The 22225-nt window shown below is 34.5% G+C and overlaps 1 protein-coding gene across 1 annotated transcript in view; it reads left to right on the plus strand.

Annotated features, from left to right (window-relative positions):
* LOC121381903 (17-beta-hydroxysteroid dehydrogenase 14-like) overlaps nucleotides 1-21611 on the plus strand; it is a 32209-nt gene extending 10598 nt beyond the window's left edge. Inside the window, exons 3-9 of the mRNA XM_041511305.1 lie at nucleotides 699-796; nucleotides 916-982; nucleotides 2460-2551; nucleotides 7403-7507; nucleotides 11025-11092; nucleotides 19601-19697; nucleotides 20859-21611. Of these exons, the coding sequence (XP_041367239.1) occupies nucleotides 699-796; nucleotides 916-982; nucleotides 2460-2551; nucleotides 7403-7507; nucleotides 11025-11092; nucleotides 19601-19697; nucleotides 20859-21020 (689 nt within the window). The 3' untranslated portion in view covers nucleotides 21021-21611. The remainder of the gene's footprint in view (nucleotides 1-698; nucleotides 797-915; nucleotides 983-2459; nucleotides 2552-7402; nucleotides 7508-11024; nucleotides 11093-19600; nucleotides 19698-20858) is intronic.
* Nucleotides 21612-22225: the final 614 nt, after the last annotated feature.

Consider the following 22225-nt stretch of genomic DNA (forward strand, 5'->3'; position numbering starts at 1 on the left):
CACACAAACCTGTTACAGCCTACTACACTACACTACACTACACTACAGCACTAGACACATCACACAAACCTGTTACAGCCTACTACACTACACTACAGCATTAGACACATAACACAAACTTAGTATAGCCTAATACACTACAGCAGTAGACACATCGCACTAACCTGTGTTCAGGAATCCACCACACCACTTATAAATTATTATTATAAGTACATATTTAATTAAACAACATACATGTTTTGATAAAACACTGAACAGTTTTGTTATGGAAAGTTCTGGCTGTAAGCTATACCACTAAATGTTTTACTCGCCGAAAAGGTGACATGTCACAACCCCCCAAAAAACAAATTAATTAAGTAACCCTTGGAGAGCCCCCTCCAATACACAAACAAGTCATGCTATGGGTTATGTTCACTGGGGTTATGTCCATTGGGGTTTTGCCATCGCACCCAACAGTCATTGGACTTATAACAAAGACAAAATGATAACACCCATTTTAATAATAACATAATTATTAATAATATTGACCTTTGTCTTGCTTAGCCCAGATGGTTGCGTGTTTGTAAGACAGTATTCTTGAATCACAGTTGGATATAAGTATGAATATAAGGAGGAGGAATGAATGAATATATGTGCCATATAGGGAATTTTATATTTTTGAGTGTTGGCATGTAAGATGATTTAACATTCTGTTTTAGAAGCAGACGGTAAACAGCTGGAGTCCGAGATGAATGCCAAGGGACCTGGTGAAGCTTACTTTATACCGTGTGATGTTAGCAAGGAGGAGGATATAAAGGTGTGTGTCTTTGCTGAGCTTTTGTTTATTAAAATTCGTTTCCCCGGTGTTCTCATTTCAGAATTTATTTCAAGGTACTTCTGATTCTTAATTTCTTATTTCAATGTTTATCTTTTCAGAACTTAATTGAAAAGACTGTTGAGAAATATGGAAGGATAGATTGTTTAATAAACAATGCGGGATATCGTAAGTTAAAAAACAAGACACGTTTTATTTGAAGAAGTGTTATGCCATTTGCATGCACAGGAGTCACACTGGAAAGACATTTGTTTTAGCCAATTTTCAGATTGTAGTGTATTTGTTTGAATACTGTTAAAAAGTGGCAAATTTAAACAACTTTTTATTAGCGAAATACTAAATGTTGTAGCCACTTGGTCTAAAATATTAGCAACTGGCTAATTTGACAATAGGCAGGGTGACCCTGCATGCATTGACATCCCTGATGAGATGAGTATGTTTTATGGAGCATAAAAAATCACATTGACCATATCATACATACATTGTCCCTGGACATTTCATACTTGTTACCATTTTATAGCCTAGACGTTTCGTCCCTTGGTCATTTACTGCATGTTTTATGTTGAATTGTACATACATGTATAGTAGAACCCTGTTATAGTTTTCCTAAAAGTGTCCCGTTCAACAAATTTCTTAGTACTGAATCACACCTGAAGACTTATTTTCCTAGAATGGCAAATCAATGAAAGAAACAAGCTACTTTAATACAGATTTGTATTTAAAATAAAATAAATAAATAAAAATTATTCTAAAAGCATTGAACAAAAATTGTGAAAAATAATTATAAATTTATATTTTAAGAAAACAGTTAAGTTTTAAAGGTCTGCAACCCCTGGTCTATTCTTCTTGAGTGAGGAGAGCAAAATCACACTTCTCAAAATAATTGTTGTTAGAGGGGAAGTGTATTTTGTTTGAATGAGGAGTGCAGTGCTGTACACCCCTTGTATTGAAGGCACCTCAACAATAAACGTTTTGTGTACAAAATGTCTTTTGATACCAACACGCCTTTAGTCGGAAATACTGTGGCTTTCCCATTCATCTCATCGTCATGATTATAGGTTTGTAGGGTCCTAACCAAAAAAAATCTTATGGTTTCTTTGTGTGTATATCTTTGTGGCATCTTTAAAATAAAGAAAACAAAAAAACCCAACCTATTTTGCAATTTGCATCACTCAGGTGATTCTTTGTGTTTATGCACACTGACATGGATACACAGTGAGATATTTTTGAATGCTATCCATCAAATTAAATGTGCATATTGGTTATTGTCATTCTTTGTGAGGGAATTCCCCGTGTTTGAAAACATTTCATATCATGAATGCAACAATGCGGTGTGTGATCTGAAATAAAAATACCTATGCTATAACATTAACCATGTGGAAGAAATAACCATCATATATGATTTTTACCATTCAGTGTGGATCTTTTTTAATTTGAACATTCAAAAGAATAAATAAAATCAGTAATTATTACTCAATCAGTAGAGCTGATTTACATGTAATTTGATATATAAAGATATTTTTTCTTGAATAGACATGCATGCATATATTATGTGTAAAGGAATGATAATGGAAATATAAATTGTTAATGAGAAATTTTTTTCATGTTATGCTGTATATATACATGTATTTTATTATTTTGACAGATCCTCCTCATGCAAAAATTGATGATATAACTGCTGATGACTTCAGAGAACTTCTTAACCTCAATTTGATCAGCTACTTTCTCACTTCTAAGGTTAGGATATTCATTACACATGTAACAAATTGTAACCAGCTTCCAGAAAAAATAGAAACTATAAAAACTTTGCATTTCTTATTATGTTTAAATTATTCCACATGCATGTACATGTATATATAATATAATATATAATATATATATATATATACAGTCAGACCTCGTTACAACGACCGTCGTTACTACGACATTTACACCATCCGAACACAAATTGCCGGGAACAAACGTACATCAATGTTATTCTGTTCATTACACCGGAATTCACACCTTCTGACACCGACAGCAAATTAGGAACAAACGTGCATCCAACATCTGAAAACACTTCTTTACAACGACATTACATAATCAGAGTAAAGTTTGTTTTATTTAACGACGCCACTAGAGCACATTGATTTTTTTATCTTATCATCGGCTATTGGACATCAAACATATGGTCATTTGTTTTTAGAGGAAACCCACTGTCGCCACATAGGCTACTCTTTTACGACAGGCAGCAAGGCATCTTTTATTTGAGCTTCCCACAGGCAAGATAGCACAAACCATGGCCTTTGTTGAACCAGTTATGGATCACTGGTCGGTACAATTGGTTTACACCTACTCGTTGAGCCTTGCGGAGCACTCACTCAGGGTTGGAGTCGGTATCTGGATTAAAAATCCCATGTCTCGACTGGGATCCAAACCCAGTACCTACCAGCCTCTAGACCGATGGCCTAACCATGATGCCACCGATGGCCGGTACATAATCAGAGATGCCATAGCACGTTTGCAGTATACACAGCCATTTAGCATCCTTGATCTCGCCGCGAGCAGACAGTGTCACATGATGTCCGAGTTACCGATGTCGGCTAAATCTTTAGACGTGTACTGCTTTTGAAAATAAGCCTTTAGTCATTTAATTAAAGGATTACCTTCGAACAATCAAGTCTACTAGTTTTATGACATTTTATAAATGAAGAATGTACCAATCGTAGATGTCTTTAACCATGGAAAGATTAATAAGAGTGAATGCGCTTTGATTAATAATAATAATATATTTAATAATGATCTCTGGTTGATACCCATCGGTGGACCCATTGGGCTATTTCTCGTTCCAGCCAGTGGTCCATGAGTGGTATATCTAATGCCGTAGTATGTGCTATCCTGTCTGTGGGATGGTGCATATAAAAGATCCATTGCTACTAATGGAGAAATATTAAGGGGCTTCCTCTCTAAGATTGTCAAAATTACAAAATGTTTCACACCCAACAGCCGATGATTAATATATCAATGTGCTCTAGTGGTGTCGTTAAACAAATTTTTTTTTATAACAATAATTTTGATATAATGACAAAGTTACCGAGCGACAAACGTGGTCGTTGTTACAAGGTGTGACTGTATATATATATATATATATATATATATATATATATATATATATATATATATGTGTATATACATATATATATATATATATATATATATAAGCACCTAGTGGCTCAGTCAACTTATCAAAATGAAATTGAAACAAAAGACTTAAAAGCATCCGTTTGTAATCAGTAATACATGTTCATACATGTATGTAATAGTAATGTATTAGAGCTGTAAAGATAACATATTGTATTGCAGATCTAAGTGAGATTACAGTAGCAGCTGTTTCACATTGAATATGATAAGTACAATCTTAGCTCTTGCAAACATGCCCCAAAAATGAATTTCTCTGCATTTGAGATGTCTGTATATATACTCTTCAAAAAAAGAAACGCAAAAGGGTACAAATGGGTTATAACTCCGATTTTATGTTTCCTACCGGTTCATGCTTTGTGAATATAAGGTCATTGCATGTCCCAAACACATTCCCACGGTTACATTCGATAAAACGCAGCTACTGTACAATAAAGTTCCAAAATGTGAATATTCGCAAAAACGCAGCCACGTGCAAACCATGTCACCACTGCACGTGCGTTGTCTGCACGTGCAACATGAACACCGACAGTATAAAAGTGCAGGGTGTTCGCTTGCCTGGCCTCTGTATCTGGCCGACAGTTGACAATCCAGGACATGCCACGTCTCAGTGAACCGCAGAGAAACAATGCCATCGGCCGACTAGACGCAGGCGAATCCAGAACGGCCGTTGCCAGGGCATTCCATGTGTCCCCAAGCACCATCTCCAGACTGTGGGACCGTTACCAGCAACATGGATCAACACGTGACCTCCCTAGATCCGGTCGACCACGGGTCACTACCCCCGGGCAGGACCGCTACATCCGGGTACGCCACCTTCGGGAACGATTGACTACTGCCACCTCCACAGCTGCAGCAATACCAGGTTTGCGCAGGATATCCGACCAGACCGTACGGAACCGCCTACGTGAGGTAGGAATTCGTGCCAGACGTCCAGTTCGAGGTGTCATCTTAACACCACAACACCGTCGACTCCGACTGCAGTGGTGCCAGATTCATCGACAATGGCCTCAACTGCGATGGAGACAGGTGTGGTTCAGTGACGAGTCCCGATTTCTGCTCCGACGTCATGATGGAAGATGTCGCGTGTATAGGCGTCGTGGTGAACGTTATGCGGCAAACTGCGTGCAGGAAGTGGACAGATTCGGCGGGGGTAGTGTCATGGTGTGGGCAGCCATCTCACACACTGGCAGAACTGACCTGGTCCACGTGCAGGGCAACCTGAATGCACAGGGCTACATTGACCAGATCCTCCGGCCACACATCGTTCCAGTTATGGCCAACGCCAACGCAGTGTTCCAACATGACAACGCCAGGCCTCACACAGCACGTCTCACAACGGCTTTCCTACAGAACAACAACATTAATGTCCTTCCTTGGCCATCGACATCACCGGATTTGAACCCAATTGAGCATCTATGGGACGAGTTGGACCGACGCCTCCGACAGCGACAACCACAGCCCCAGACCCTGCCCGAGCTGGCAGCAGCCTTGCAGGCCGAGTGGGCCACCATCCCCCGGGACGTCATCCGTACTCTGGTTGCTTCAATGGGCAGGCGGTGCCAGGCAGTTGTTAACACACGCGGAGGCCACACCCGGTATTGACTCCAGATGACCTTGACCTTGGTGGTGTGTCCTATCACTTACTCACAATGGACTAGAGTGAATTGTGAACAATCCTGCAACATTTGGTAATTATCGGACTCACCATTCAATAATTAAATCAATTCTCCAAATGTTACGACAATGTGGTTTTGCGTTTCTTCTTTTGAAGAGTATATAAAACTATTTTTCAACATTCCTACAAAACGTGTTCTTTTATAAAAAAAACTGGGTATATAACATGCTTAATGTGGCACAAATTTGGAAAATTTACAAAATAAAAAATCTAATTACTAATTACCCATGGCACACTTCATGACAAAAATGGTCACTAGTAAACTCCAAAGGGTGGACAAAGAGTTCACAATAAAAAAGAAATTTTAATTTAGCTTGTGCCATATCTTCACTTTTGATAAAGGTGAACTTACGTTATCACCATCATAGGTACTTGATGACAGGATAATAAAAACCATTTCCCAATGACACTGGTACATAATACAGTTAATGCATAAATATGCCGCTGTGGTAGGGTTGCGGTATATTTAGCCACTATTGACGTTTGTAGACAAGTATGTGGAAGGTACTTTGTCACAAAATAACAAAATGACTGGGGAGAAAAAAACAGAAAGAAAGATAGAAAAAAAATTTGATGTACATGTAATTCTGAAAATCAAAGAAAGAGAAGTCAAAACAAAAAATTTAATTTTAAATTGATGTAACATATGAAAACGAAGTTTGATGTAAACAATGATGATTTTCATATCGAAAAACTGTTTTAATCAAGAAATGTCTACTGTTGTTTTTACATAGCATATTGCTAAAATAGCACACCCCCTCCCCAAATAACTGATAAACAGTCGACATCTATTTTTGTCTTATTTTATTTTAACAGTACCCAATGCTACGCGTTTTGGTCCATATTTTATTTCCAGCTGGAGGATTTTACCCGGCCCATAATGCAAATTAAAAATAATAACTACATGAGAAATATGTAAAAATAAGTACAAAGTTCATTTTACAGTTTAAGTTGCATCATATGCGTCTTAAAAAATACTTTATGACGTTCATATAATCAGGTACTCGACTTTTATTGCATCTTTATGAAACAGCTTAGAGATTTAAAACGTTTCCTTACTTGTTTTTCCAATATTTGAGTGTTGTGAAAATGCCACCATCACTGACATCTGCAATAGCTTGTCACAATAGATCTACAGGCCACATCTCGCTGGTTGGGATGCTACTTTATGGAAATAAAACATGTTTTCTACTAATTTATATTTATCATAATTTACATTTCATTTCAGTTATTATTATTATCTTCTTTGTTTTATATTTGACCATAAAAATACTTTTAGGTTTTTATTTTATGTAGTACATGATTCTTTTGGGGTATATTCAGAATAATTAAATTGTCCTGTCATTAAGTGCCTATGATATATGGGATGCATGCTGTTAGTTAGCTCCACATCTGTTATAATAATGTCAGTTCCATATTGAGCAGAGAATGTCATTTAAATGTCGTTATATTTTTATTTTTATAAATGTAAGAAAATATTAAGTTTAAGTTTAAAAAGTTCAGATACAAAAAAGTTGTACCATTTGTCAAATCATTGTTAAATATGTTAAAATATGTTATATTTATTGTGTACAGGTACAATGATAGTGTCATTGAGTTTAAGAATTGCAACCAACATAGAAAATGTTTTGCATCGTGACCTAGGTGTATGTATTAATACTAAAATAGATTTGCACACAATATGGGAATTATTATAAAAATATATTAATGTTTTATTTTGACCTCTTTTGTAGTATGCCTTGCCCTACCTGCGTAAAACGGAAGGGAATATCATCAATGATTCAAGTCTGGTGAGCCAGATTGGTCAGACTGGTGCCGTTTCATATGTTGCAACAAAGGTACTGACACAGCTAATAGAAAACCAGTTGAAAACCAATACTCTTTGTTAAAGTGGTAGTGTCTCTGTCCTATGTATACTGCCTCACCATGCTTTCTGTAACGGTAAACTGAACTGTATCATAAATCTTAAAGGAAAATCTTGAAGTCAGTCTTTAGTGTTTACTATTAGTCTAGTAATTCTAATATTTCGGGTTAAACAAATTGCAATAAAAGCAATTTTAAATTTCATATATTATGTAGTTCATGTTCCTCAGTACAATACAATACTAAAAGTATAGAAAGTGTCAATTAAGAAAATTCTTTAAAACTGTAATTAACTAAAATTGCAAACATCAGACATGATTCGTGTCATTATGGTTCCTCTTACTGCTCGTGACAATGGTCCAATGTACAACTGTTGAAAATAACATTGAAACACATCTTTATTGGCAATATATGTATTTTGTAAATATATAAACGTGTATCACCAAAAGTTTATAAACTTAGTTATTTTATAGAATAATAAACTAGCAGTTAACGATGTTGCAGATTCCTTTATTAAAAATTACGAAAATGTTTTTGTGCCATTTGAATGTTGCATTGGCGATAATTTTCCTTTCAAATTTGTGTACTTATAAAAGAATTGGTAAACAGCTACAAATTTTATAAAATATGTGTGTGATAGCTAAGCAAACTAGTACCATCGACGTCCCAAACTGCGTTCACCTAACAACAAAAACATGAATACAATATTTACGGAAATACTATTCTACATTTTTCAGCTATGATACGTGAAACAAAATAGATTGCAATCAATTAATGTAAAAAATCAACAATGTGGATGTAAAACAAATCCATTCTAGTAAATAAAAGTGAAACACCCTCCGGTAAACTGGAAAGAGTGTGCATTCAGTTGCATGCGTTTGCAAAAAGTATCTTACCACGCATGTGCGGTTTATCATTTTCCAGTTTTAAGGCCACTACATGAAAAAATATGTTTCTTAACTATGCACAGTTGACGAACACTTTGTTTAATATTTTTTTAAAGGAAAAATTCAATTTGTCAAGTGTTCTGATCCGGTCCGCGTTTTACCAACACCCATCACTACCACTTGATGTCAATACTGATAGGCATTATGTTCATACCAGTGAATAGTTTGTCAAATATCATTTTAAAAAATAATTTGATGCTTAATTAACATAATTTATCCACTAAAAATTATTTACAATTGTTGTGAATGGATTATGAATACTATTCACTACAGTAGAGGCACACCAATGTAGCATACCTTTTGCAGATTGAATACAATAATAGAAAACAAATTCTAACAACAGGGGTCTTAAAAATCATAAAAATGCTTTGAAAACCTACTGTCAGCATCTAATATATAATGGATTATATTCTGAATACACTCTGTAATGTTTTTTAAAGATTATGTTCTGAATACACTGTAATATTTTTTAAAGATTATGTTCTGAATACACTGTAATGTTTTTTAAAGATTATCTGAATACACTCTGTAATGTTTTTTAAAGATTATGTTCTGAATACACTGTAATGTTTTTTAAAGATTATATTCTGAATTCACTCTGTAATGTTTTTTAAAGATTATGTTCTGAATACACTCTGTAATGTTTTTTAAAGATTATGTTCTGAATACACTCTGTAATGTTTTTTAAAGATTATGTTCTGAATACACTCTTTAATGTTTTTTAAAGATTATCTGAATACACTCTGTAATGTTTTTTAAAGATTATGTTCTGAATACACTGTAATGTTTTTTAAAGATTATATTCTGAATTCACTCTGTAATGTTTTTTAAAGATTATGTTCTGAATACACTCTGTAATGTTTTTTAAAGATTATGTTCTGAATACACTCTGTAATGTTTTTTAAAGATTATATTGCATTAAGTTACTTTCTGGGCGGGACGTAGCCCAGTGGTAAAGTGCTTGCTTGATGCACGGTCGGTTTGGGATCGATCCCCATTGGTGGGCCCATTGGGCTATTTCTCATTACAGCCAGTGCACCACAACTGGTATATCAAAGGCTGTGGTATGTGCTATCCTGTCTGGGATGATGCATATAAAAGATCCCTTGCTACTAATGGAAAAATGTAGTGGGTTTCCTCTCTAAGACTACATGTATATGTCAAAATTACCAAATGTTTGACATCCAATAGCAAATGATTAATAAATAAATGTGCTCTAGTGGTGTCATTAAACAAAACAGACTTTTAACTTTATTTTACCATTATAACATGACAAGAAATCCAGCCCTCATATTCAACGACCTTGCCCATCAGTAATCAAATAGCCGCACGCATGTCTTTTAGTCGGTGGAAAACATTAATTGATAATTTACTTGCTATGGAAGTAAGCCTTCCTACCCCCACCCCCACCCATCCCCAAAACACTCTTTTGCCCTTTTTAGTGCCAAACTTCGTTATATGTTATATCAAATGTAGACAAGAGTGTATTCCACTTCTATAAGCAGTGTATCAAAGACTTAGTTTTGCGACACACTACCCCTTTTTCTTTTACATTATGTGCCCCTTTTGTAATAGTTTCCCCTTTTAGATTATAGACCTGCCCATGGGAATAATGTATGACAAAGTAGTATTAATAGTTTAATTATCATAAGTGTCGAAAAATATTAGCATCTGGGACTTATAGTATATTAATTATTTATCCAGTTGTGGGGGTGTATTTTCTTCAGAGAGGGGGTGGGGATGAGGTAGTGCACCCTTGCTCTTCCCCTGCTTCCAACGCCTATGATTGACACTATAAACTGGTGTACCAACCAACACAATTGCAAAAAGTGAATAATAAATTAAAAAAAGAGAACTTTTTAAAATAAATTTAAAAAAATAAAATTAAAAATTAAAATTAAAAAATATTGGTGATGTTGAAATGGCCCATGTACTACCTCGCCTCATAACATTAACCAGTCCCTCCTCCTGAATTATTAAAATACTGCTAAGATTGAACAGCTAATTACACTGGCTAATAATAATTTAACTACAGTTTTAAAGTAAAAATCACATCTCTTTTTTTACGCCAAACTATTAGGTAACCATATAGAGATTATTATACGAGCTTGTGTATCGTACTGATTTTAAGAAACAAGTGTTAGGATTTTTATATTGCCTGAGCTGAAATAACTGAAATAATAGCTTTCCCTGTTAATTTTTATGGTCTGCAGGATAAAGATAATAACTATTTATTGACATAGGATATCGGCCAAATGAGAAATTCTGCTCGGCAAGCTTCGCAGAATTTCCCATTCTTACCTTCACAGGATAAAGCTAGTATCCTATGTCATTAACTACCGGGGTAGTTATTTTCTATTAAAATTTCATAATTGTTTATTTAGGAGATAACCGTATCATGTTTTTCGATTTGTGACCTATAATATCTCTGGTTGTTCTGTTGCAAATTTAGTTTTGTGTGTCAACATTAAAATGCATTGAAATAAATGTTAAAGTTTGATTCTTCATTTAACTTTTCTGTGTGATTATTCTACTTGTATTTCAGGGTGCCATTACATCAATGACCAAAGCTTTAGCTATAGACGAGGCAGCCCATGGAGTGAGAGTAAATGCGTAAGTTTTTGTCAGTGACCACAATGTTTTCCAACATATGATGTAACACGACTACAGTTGTGTGTCCTCTATACTATGTGCTCTATCATAAGAATTAGCTCAGTTGGTTGAGTGCTCGCCTGAGGTGCTTGTGTTGCAGGATTGAATCACGTCAGTGGATCCATTTAACCAATAGGGTTTTTTTTCTCATTCCAACCAGTACATCAGAACTGGTCAAAGGCCATGGTATGTGCTTTCCTGTCTGTGGGAAAGTGCATATAAAAGATCCCTTGCTGCATTTGGAAAAATGTAGTGTGTTTTCTCTGAAGACTACGAGTTAGAATTACCAAATGTTTGACATCCATTAGACTATGATTTAATCAATGTGCTCTAATGGTGTTATTAAACAAAACAAACTTTCTATCATAAGTAAAAAGCTAGTCCAAACTTAGCTATATACAGATTTATGCTCTTAATATCCTTCAAATTACCTTTTTAATGTTTTGATAATTTCTGGAGGTGTTTTGACTTGTTCGTTGTGCGAGTTAGTTGGTTTGTTCTGGTTGACTTTAATCTTGTTTGCTCATATTGTTTGTTTGTCCAGCTTACATCATTGCATTCCGAGATGGGTGTAGATAACATTTCTAGCTCCACAGGTTCTGTTTCTCCAGTAAAGGTACAATGTACCCTTTTTATGAGCTCTGTCTGTGACATCTCTAGAGTTCTGTTGGACCACTGCACAACCCTAACCCTAGGGCCAATCTAATTACTCAACCACCAATATTAAAAGTTTTGGATTTTTTTATGTAACCCACTTTCATCTCTGATTATTCATACTTAATAGCTGTAACACAACTACATGAACTTTCCTCCCCAAAGAATTTACCTCTAGTCCATCCAGCATGAAACTGGAATTCAAATGTAGATTGATGACCATAAGTCTGTAAGCCTAGAGTTTGTCTAGTAATTTTTCTTATATAAGAGCACAGACTATAGGAAACATAGCACTTTGTGTTGCAACTTGTAGTTATAAATAATAAGAAATTAAAAACCAATTTTTTAATTTATCAAGTTCCATTATATATAGGATTACCTTCTATGTTTCTTTAATACCAATTATATTATGCCTATTATGTTGGACTGTAAAATAGATAACAGAGTTTGAATTAAACAACAGTTTTATGGCAATTTCCATCATGCCCCCTACGTTTGCCGTAATGTCCTTTTGAGTTCAATGGCAGTGTATTGTTTTGATCATAATTGACCCCTCCGTATGACAAGTTAACCACGCCCACCGTGACACGTGATGCAAGGTTAGACAAACATTCAGTAATGGCTGCCAATTCGCATAGGTCGATAGCAAAATCAACCTATCTGTCGATTACGTTTTTGCCTTAATTTATTTACAAATATCGTTGTTTAATTAAAAAGCCGAAAAGAGGAGACATTCAAGTATTTCACTACAGGGTACATTTATGATGACAACGTGATTTAAATCGACGAAACCATTTTTACTTCAGTAAATTTTATCGAAGCACAAGAACCCGGAAGTGAACGTTGAATGCAACGAAAAGAACATTTAAAACATCCTATGCTATTTTTCGTCAGAACTGATAAATTAAAATGTCTTGTTTGTTTCTTTTTTTTTCTTCTTTTTCATCTTAATTTTTGTTGTTGTTGTTGTTGTTCGACTTTTATATTAATGGAATCCCGATATGCCGAGGAACAAGAGGATAGAATGCGCGGCGATGACCCGGCCTCAACCAGTTTAAAACCGTCTTTATTTTTGGTCGGGTTGCGTTAAATGTTTTGTTTAAAAAAATAAAAAGGGGAGGGACGTGAGCAGTAACATTAAAATACAAGGCGTGTGGGAATGCTATCAGTGTACCATAATTTTATGCACAAAAGGTTACAAAACTATAGCAGGATACAGTCGCCTGTGCCAAAATTATGCAGGCAGCGGTTTAGATTGTGGGATTGCGATGTTTATGGGGGTGTATTCTTACATAGCTGCACTGCTTGAATCAACCGATATACGGCACTTGCCCTATTTATGAAACCAAAGCCATACACGAAATTAAAAAAAATATATAAAAAAAATAAAATCACAACTGGCGTAGCCAAAGGGTGGGTTGGTGGGGACCACATCTTTGGCCCTCCAGTTATGTATACTGACATATTAGGCCGTCTCCGTTCTGACAAGACGTATTAGGGCCGTTTACGTTTGGGTGCCCCATCCCTTTATAAAATCAGGCTGTCTAGCACACTCTTTTGAAAAAGTTGGACACAATTAGGAATGAAAATATAGAAAATGTTGGACAAAAGTAGGAAAACGTAGAACAAAAGTAGAAAACTAAGTATTTTGAAGAAAAAGTAGGAAAAATAGGACATAGACCAAAAAGTACGAAAAAGTAGGATAGCTGGACAGTCTGTAAAATATTTGCCAATTAAGCCAGTACAACAGTGTATAAAATAAATTATAAACTAGTGTTGTGGCAACAACTGTTGGGAATCAAACTTGAAGCTTCTGCCCCCAATCTCACACACCCCGCCCATTAGTTATCCCACTGTCACACAAAATGTACTCACAAAGCTTTATCTGTTCTAGAGGCATAGGCAGATAAAAAATAGTAATAAATATTATAAGACAACCCATGCCTACAGAAGAATAATAATAATACAAAATAAAAATTTAATTAAAAAAATGTATATATATATATAACCAAAAAAAAGAGGCAAAATATATATATATATATAACATGAAACTAACCCACAGATTGCAGTTCGCACAATTTGTTTAATATTTATTATGAGAATACTTCCTAACATTTTCTTTTTTCTCAAAGAGAGTCTTTACATATTAATCCCCATGCAATCTGGTACAGGTAAATATATTTATTCAAAAATGTATCTTTCTGTGACATCCATCTCCAAATTATTATCCTTGAAACTTGTAGTCAACTGAGTAATTAAGGATTACCATTTGATGGGTGGTGTCAAACTGAATCCCAAGTCTTGGAAGTCTGAATTACTCCTTAGCAGCAATATGTCAAACACAAAAAAATAAAAAATAAAAAATATTGTATTAAATGAAATTGTTGAAAGTGTTTCATTTTCAGCAGCAATTTCATCCCCTGCCCCAGTTTTTCTTTCACATATCAGTTGAAACTGTTCTATTATTTCTATCATTCTGTTCTCAATATCAAGATGCAATGTAATTTGTTTAATAGTTTGTCTTCAGAATCTCATTTTCGACATCTAATCAACGACTCCACATCCATTGGTCCAGTTGCTGAAATATATAAAAACAAACGTATTTCACATCCATTGGAAGAAGTACATTAGTCTGTAACTTAATTATATATCGTTGTATTAATTTAAAGTTTAATTTAATTTTAGAAAAACATTTTTAACAGGAAACCAAATCAATGTGACTAAACAAATTAAAAAATTAAAAAGTACTGCAGTAAATTAAGAAAAGTAGTGAACAATGTATTTAACTTTGATGATGTGATTTGATTTCTATTAGAAAGTTGCACAAAGCTACATATAAGATGACATATGGAAGAAGAAAAATGCCTATGCTTTGCTAAAATTTGGGATATAAAATAATGATGAAAAACAAAACTACTGTCTCCAAAAGAAAATCATATTTAGGGTAGGTAATAAAAACAAAACAGATGTAAGTGCCTCATCTAGGTGGTTATGGGTTTGAAATGTTTTGAAATTAGGGTTAGGACATTACATTTCAAACACATGACCATTTATAAACTGCAGTTCTTGTACTATCATTTATCTAAACATATCTATTAATTTCCAAGATTTTAGGGTATACAAGTTTAACCTCAATAGCCTCTGGCAGAAACCATTAAGTTGAAAATTCTAAGAATAACAATAAAGGAATAATAAAATGTTTTACCAGTATTTATTATAAATTACCCAAGATTGGTAATTGATCTGCTGTTAGGTGATGAATTGTTTTAATATATATTATGGTAAAATTGGGTTGTTTTAATTGAGGGGTGGGGTGGAGGGGGACTAATGGATAAGTTAAAGTTTCTTTTGTTTGAAGACACCACTAGAGCATACTGAATTATTAATCATCAGCTATTGGATGTCAAACATTTTGTACTTTTGACATGTATAGTCTAGAGTGCAAACCTGCTACATTAGTAGCCAGGTATCTTTTATATATATACACCACCCAACAGACAGAATAGCACATACCACAGCCTTTGATATACTAGTCGAGATGCACTAGCTTAAATCGAATAAAACCGAGAAACCGTAACCGGCATATCTCTTCCAATTGCAAAAAATCACTTTTTTTTTTTTTTTTTGCTTCAAAACATTTCAGGGTCCCTACATAAAATTTGCCTAATTTATAACTTTCCAGACAATACTTCCTTATCCCCCTAAAGCTCACAACCATATAGGTTGCTCCCTCACCCCCCCCCCCCCCCCACACACACACACATACAAAAGCACATACACTCACGCAAACAAAAAGAAAAGGAAAAAAAGCTAAGACTTCCAAACGTTCCAGCATGCTTGTTAATACTATCACTAACCCTAAACCTAACTTAAGCCTAAATTAACTGAATGCTGGAACGATTGGAAGTCTTGCCAAAACTTTTATTTTGGCCATTCGTCTGACGGATTCTTAACGACAATAAATACATTGAAGACTGATTAAATGAGTCAGTAAATTCCATTACATTGGAGGGAAAGTGATTCTTAAACTCTTACCTTCGTAGAATTTATATATCAGTTGAATTTTAATGGATTTCGGCAAAACTTCACTTTCAATACCATGTGACGGTTTCGCAGGAAAACACTGATTTTACGTCCATCGTAGGCTCCGCATAGTTGTCATCGCTGTTAACACTTGTCAGCAGAAGTATATGTTTACTATGATTATAATTCAGTTAGAGGAGACAATTATTTTAACTAATTTTAATGCTAACTATACAAAAACGTTACACATCGAACAAAATTATGTTGTCTAAGCTAATGGCGTCCAAGCAAATTTGGGCCCGCGGTTTTTGAACCGCGAAACATGATTGGTCCAGCACGGTTGTCAATCACGCCGTACGGAGGGGTCAATTGGTCTTGAATGTTATTGGAAAACTACCTTTATTTATGTTGTCCTGGAAAAGTACTTGAATTTTGCCGTGAAAAATAATTAAACACAACAAAAGTTATAGTTTTAGACATGCCAATATTTTACAAGTTATCCCAGTTACAAAAATATGCAACAGTCAGAAAACTTGATGCAAAACCGAAATATCACAGTACACACATTGTAAGTATCCAATTTCATAGCGCCATACCCAAAAATTTCTTTCTTGGAGAAACAATGAACACATTCAATTTAATAGCCAACAATTTTTCTAATATATGGCCATGTATATTATTAATAAATTTATATTACTGTGCTTATAGGGCTTTGTAAGAAAACAACATACAGTTCTTGAGTCTGCAAATGCAATAGCTGATCCATTTGGCACAAAAAAGTAATTTCCAGTTCCTGCAAATTTTCTTTTATTTCTTATTTCTTTTTCTTTTTTTCTGCCTTCATGCCACATAAATAACTTCTTAATTTGCTGTTGTACCCCTAGTGTGTCCTCAAAATTGCCATGGTGCCTTCCTGATCCCATGCCTCTCAAAGACAATACTTGCAGTTCCCCTCTGACAACGTAATGCAAACCCTGAGATATACACATTATAATAGAATGTATATTGCAGATTTCAACCTATATTTATATGGGTACATAGTTAGTCTTTGTCATACTGATCACATGACCAGTTTGTTGATATTTGATCTTTGTAAATCAGTGACATTTATTTTTATTTTATTTTGTAATAAAAAACAAAACAAAAAAAACAACAACAAAAACTTACTGTGCAGAATAATCTTATTTTTATATTTATATAAATGTTTAAGCAAATGTCAGTATTTGTCACTGCTTGAGTTGTGGCAATGTACACATGTATGGGTGACTTTGTTAGTTTTTTCATGCCATAATGTTCTTTAATCAGTTACTTTATTTAGAGTAAGGAGAAAAAGATAACGATCTTCGAAAAGTCAAAGCTATATGGTAATTTTGTGTGAATTTAAATAAAACTACATTTTGAATGACAGCAAGAGAAGATGTTTTTTCTTCACTATAAACAATGTGAGTGTTTCCTCTTGTTGGACAGTTTTCACTATAAACAATGTGTGTGTTTCCTCTTGTTGGAAAGTTTTCACTATAAACAATGTGAGTGTTTCCTCTTGTTGGACAGGTTTTCACTATAAACAATGTGTGTGTTTCCTCTTGTTGGAAAGTTTTCACTATAAACAATGTGAGTGTTTCCTCTTGTTGGACAGTTTTCACTATAAACAATGTGTGTGTTTCCTCTTGTTGGAAAGTTTTCACTATAAACAATGTGTGTGTTTCCTCTTGTTGGAAAGTTTTCACTATAAACAATGTGAGTGTTTCCTCTTGTTGGAAAGTTTTCACTATAAACAATGTGAGTGTTTCCTCTTGTTGGAAAGTTTTCACTATAAACAATGTGAGTGTTTCCTCTTGTTGGACAGTTTTCACTATAAACAATGCGAGTGTTTCCTCTTGTTGGACAGTTTTCACTATAAACAATGCGAGTGTTTCCTCTTGTTGGACAGTTTTCACTATAAACAATGCGAGTGTTTCCTCTTGTTGGACAGTTTTCACTATAAACAATGCGAGTGTTTCCTCTTGTTGGACAGTTTTCACTATAAACAATGCGAGTGTTTCCTCTTGTTGGACAGTTTTCACTATAAACAATGCGAGTGTTTCCTCTTGTTGGACAGTTTTCACTATAAACAATGTGTGTGTTTCCTCTTGTTGGACAGTTTTCACTATAAACAATGTGAGTGTTTCCTCTTGTTGGACAGTTTTCACTATAAACAATGTGTGTGTTTCCTCTTGTTGGACAGTTTTCACTATAAACAATGTGTGTGTTTCCTCTTGTTGGACAGTTTTCACTATAAACAATGTGTGTGTTTCCTCTTGTTGGACAGTTTTCACTATAAACAATGTGTGTGTTTCCTCTTGTTGGACAGTTTTCACTATAAACAATGTGTGTGTTTCCTCTTGTTGGACAGTTTTCACTATAAACAATGTGAGTGTTTCCTCTTGTTGGACAGTTTTCACTATAAACAATGTGTGTGTTTCCTCTTGTTGGACAGGTTTTCACTCTAAACAATGTGTGTGTTTCCTCTTGTTGGACAGTTTTCACTCTAAAAACAATGTGTGTGTTTCCTCTTGTTGGACAGTTTTCACTCTAAACAATGTGTGTGTTTCCTCTTGTTGGACAGTTTTCACTATAAACAATGTGAGTGTTTCCTCTTGTTGGACAGTTTTCACTATAAACAATGTGTGTGTTTCCTCTTGTTGGACAGTTTTCACTATAAACAATGTGTGTGTTTTTTCCTCTTGTTGGACAGTTTTCACTATAAACAATGTGAGTGTTTCCTCTTGTTGGACAGTTTTCACTATAAACAATGTGTGTGTTTCCTCTTGTTGGACAGTTTTCACTATAAACAATGTGTGTGTTTCCTCTTGTTGGACAGTTTTCACTATAAACAATGTGTGTGTTTCCTCTTGTTGGACAGTTTTCACTATAAACAATGTGTGTGTTTCCTCTTGTTGGACAGTTTTCACTATAAACAATGTGAGTGTTTCCTCTTGTTGGACAGTTTTCACTATAAACAATGTGAGTGTTTCCTCTTGTTGGACAGTTTTCACTATAAACAATGTGAGTGTTTCCTCTTGTTGGACAGTTTTCACTATAAACAATGTGTGTGTTTCCTCTTGTTGGACAGGTTTTCACTATAAACAATGTGTGTGTTTCCTCTTGTTGGACAGGTTTTCACTATAAACAATGTGAGTGTTTCCTCTTGTTGGACAGGTTTTCACTATAAACAATGTGTGTGTTTCCTCTTGTTGGACAGGTTTTCACTATAAACAATGTGTGTGTTTCCTCTTGTTGGACAGGTTTTCACTATAAACAATGTGAGTGTTTCCTCTTGTTGGACAGTTTTCACTATAAACAATGTGTGTGTTTCCTCTTGTTGGACAGTTTTCACTATAAACAATGTGTGTGTTTCCTCTTGTTGGACAGTTTTCACTATAAACAATGTGTGTGTTTCCTCTTGTTGGACAGTTTTCACTATAAACAATGTGTGTGTTTCCTCTTGTTGGACAGTTTTCACTATAAACAATGTGAGTGTTTCCTCTTGTTGGACAGTTTTCACTATAAACAATGTGAGTGTTTCCTCTTGTTGGACAGTTTTCACTATAAACAATGTGTGTGTTTCCTCTTGTTGGACAGTTTTCACTATAAACAATGTGTGTGTTTCCTCTTGTTGGAAAGGTTTTCACTATAAACAATGTGTGTGTTTCCTCTTGTTGGAAAGGTTTTCACTATAAACAATGTGTGTGTTTCCTCTTGTTGGACAGGTTTTCACTATAAACAATGTGTGTGTTTCCTCTTGTTGGACAGGTTTTCTCCAGGTAATATTTGGACACCTCTTTGGGAGATGGCTGCTAAGACAACGGGTGACCTTGAAGTTGCAAAACAAGGAGGAGCAGATGCTCAGGTAAGAAGAGTCGATCAATGTTTAACCTTCTACTGTCCATTAGTGACCAAAAACACATTGAGGATGTACACATTTATAACTTTTACTCACATATTTTCACTTAAATGTTTTATAAATACATAAAATAATGTTACATTGTCAAAGTTTTATGATATTTTAGATCAGTTAGTGTTGATTAAAATTAGGCAAAACTTAGTGGCCAGATGTCCATTAATGCCAATAACTCTGTTTTTCTTGATTTTCGTTATTGGTAAAGGGGTAAACTTAGCTGTCACAATCAGCTATCAACATACTGATTGAAATCAGCTCTACTGGTTTGCCAATAGATCTGACACCATTTCGTGGACTCCCATGTCCAGGTGACATTTCGTCCAAAGTTTTTAATCGGATTGGATCCACAGGTAATAATTATTAATCAGTGGAGCTGATTTTAATCGGATTGAGCTATCAATTCCTGAAAATAACTGCGATGTTCTTCCATTGTTTCAAAGAGAAAATACTTGCCGAAAACCACCTTTTCAACTGAAATTCCCTGGTATTTGTCATGCAAAAACAAAAAACTAAAATGGACATTATGAAGATTAGTCTCGACCAGTATTGTTCTCTTATTTCTGGTCAGTGCCGTGTGCAAAACAGCGGGAAATATGAATGAGAATGTACTGTATGCGGTATACAATGTGTCGGCTTGTGTGTCGTCTGAAGGTGAGATATCTTGCCTGCAGTAGTCAGAGAGTTAATGATCAACCGAAAGTTAAATATATCAATATATGGTTTACACAGGTTTTTGTATGTCCATTAACACATTCTAACATGTATATATAAAGGTTACATTTTAACCTCTCGAGACTTTGCTGACACTCGTGATGTGTCATCTCAATTGAGGCTGATGGATACTGGGTTCTTGTCTATTTATTAAAGGCTTCAGTGCTCTGTTTGACTTGGTGGGATAATGTAAATCTTAAAATCATAATGCATGCGCAGGTTTTTTTAAAAATAATTACATTTAACTTTAAATTTAATTTTTTTTTTTTTTTTAAAGTTTGACCTTTAAAAAAAAAAACATGCATGGATATGAACATCTGAGATGCAGCTATTAAAAACATCTAGGACTTCTGTGGTAGGGAAGACATTTAATTCTGAGAAATTCTTGTTCTGTTCCAGCTAATTGGCCGATTTGGAACAATAGAAGAGTGCGGTGAGGCCTGTTTGTTTCTTGCTGCTGAAGGAACATTCTGCACTGGAATTGATCTAAACCTCTCAGGTGGAGCCGAACTTAATTACGGCCTAAAGAATATGAGAAAGAGATCAGGCTTGTTCAGCTAGACTTGTCTCATTAAGAGAAGAGCAACACCATACCTCTGACTATCTCTCGGGTGGACTGCCTACATCATTATTTTATTAAAAAAACATTAAAGTGATGGTGCAAATCACGTTACCATTTCTATAATTCTTATCAATATGTCACACCTTAGAATGCTTGTTGAATGTTTATTTTTCTATCATGTATTGTAAAAGATAATTTCTCTTTTTAATTATCCACACTTTTAGGTGCAATATCTATTTGATAATTTTGTTTATATATACTCTTAACTATTTATAAATGAAGTTTTTTTCCCTTCAAATCATTATACATGTATTTGATAATTTTAGTATTGTATATATTTGGTATCATCATTTGCTCTGTTTCAGTGATGGACCTGTTTTAGTGGTTATGTCAATTGCACACAATAGTACCATATATCTTCACCTAAATGTCGATCTCGGCTATAAGTCGAATCCCTAATTTCAAGACCAGAATTATTTTTTTTAAATATATTATTGAACCATTTATAAGTCGACCCTTGAAAAACAACTTATAAATATTGAAGTATTTCTTACTTTCAGCAAATGAGAACCATAAATGTACAATATTTGAACACAAGAAAATTATTATACAAACTTTGGTTTTGTACATCACGATATTCCAATCAAAGCACATAGCATCAAAATGAAATATGCCATGTGCTTTGATTGGAATATCGTGATGTACAAAACCAAAGTTTGTAAAATAATTTTCTTGTGTTCAAATATCGTACGTTTATGGTAGATAGTGAAGACTAGCTCTAGCACTTGCCAAATTCACCATTTGTGAATTTTAGAAATAACTGACAGATTTTATTATAATTTGGCGAAATAATTTCATGTAATAATTGATATTTTGTAAGAAAATAACCGGGTTTTTGCTATTTTTGAAGTTTACTAGATAATTAGGTGGATTTGTCTACACACCCAGAGCTAGCCCTGGCACTGTACACCATGATTTTGTGCACAGATAACTGTTAGTTGTCAACAGATCACTATGATACTGAGTGGAAAACAAAGTACAATTACAGTATATCATAAATATTAATTATGTTAAATACTTTATGCCATTGGACATTATGTTATTATGTTTTATATATGATTATGAATATTGATTATTGTCGGATGTCCATCTTGTTTAGGCCTGTTGTGCAATCCTTTTGACTTTTTTCTGATCAATAAAATAT

This window comes from Gigantopelta aegis, chromosome 9 (genome assembly GCF_016097555.1).
Source record: "Gigantopelta aegis isolate Gae_Host chromosome 9, Gae_host_genome, whole genome shotgun sequence".
In the NCBI taxonomy this organism is placed as follows: domain Eukaryota; kingdom Metazoa; phylum Mollusca; class Gastropoda; order Neomphalida; family Peltospiridae; genus Gigantopelta; species Gigantopelta aegis.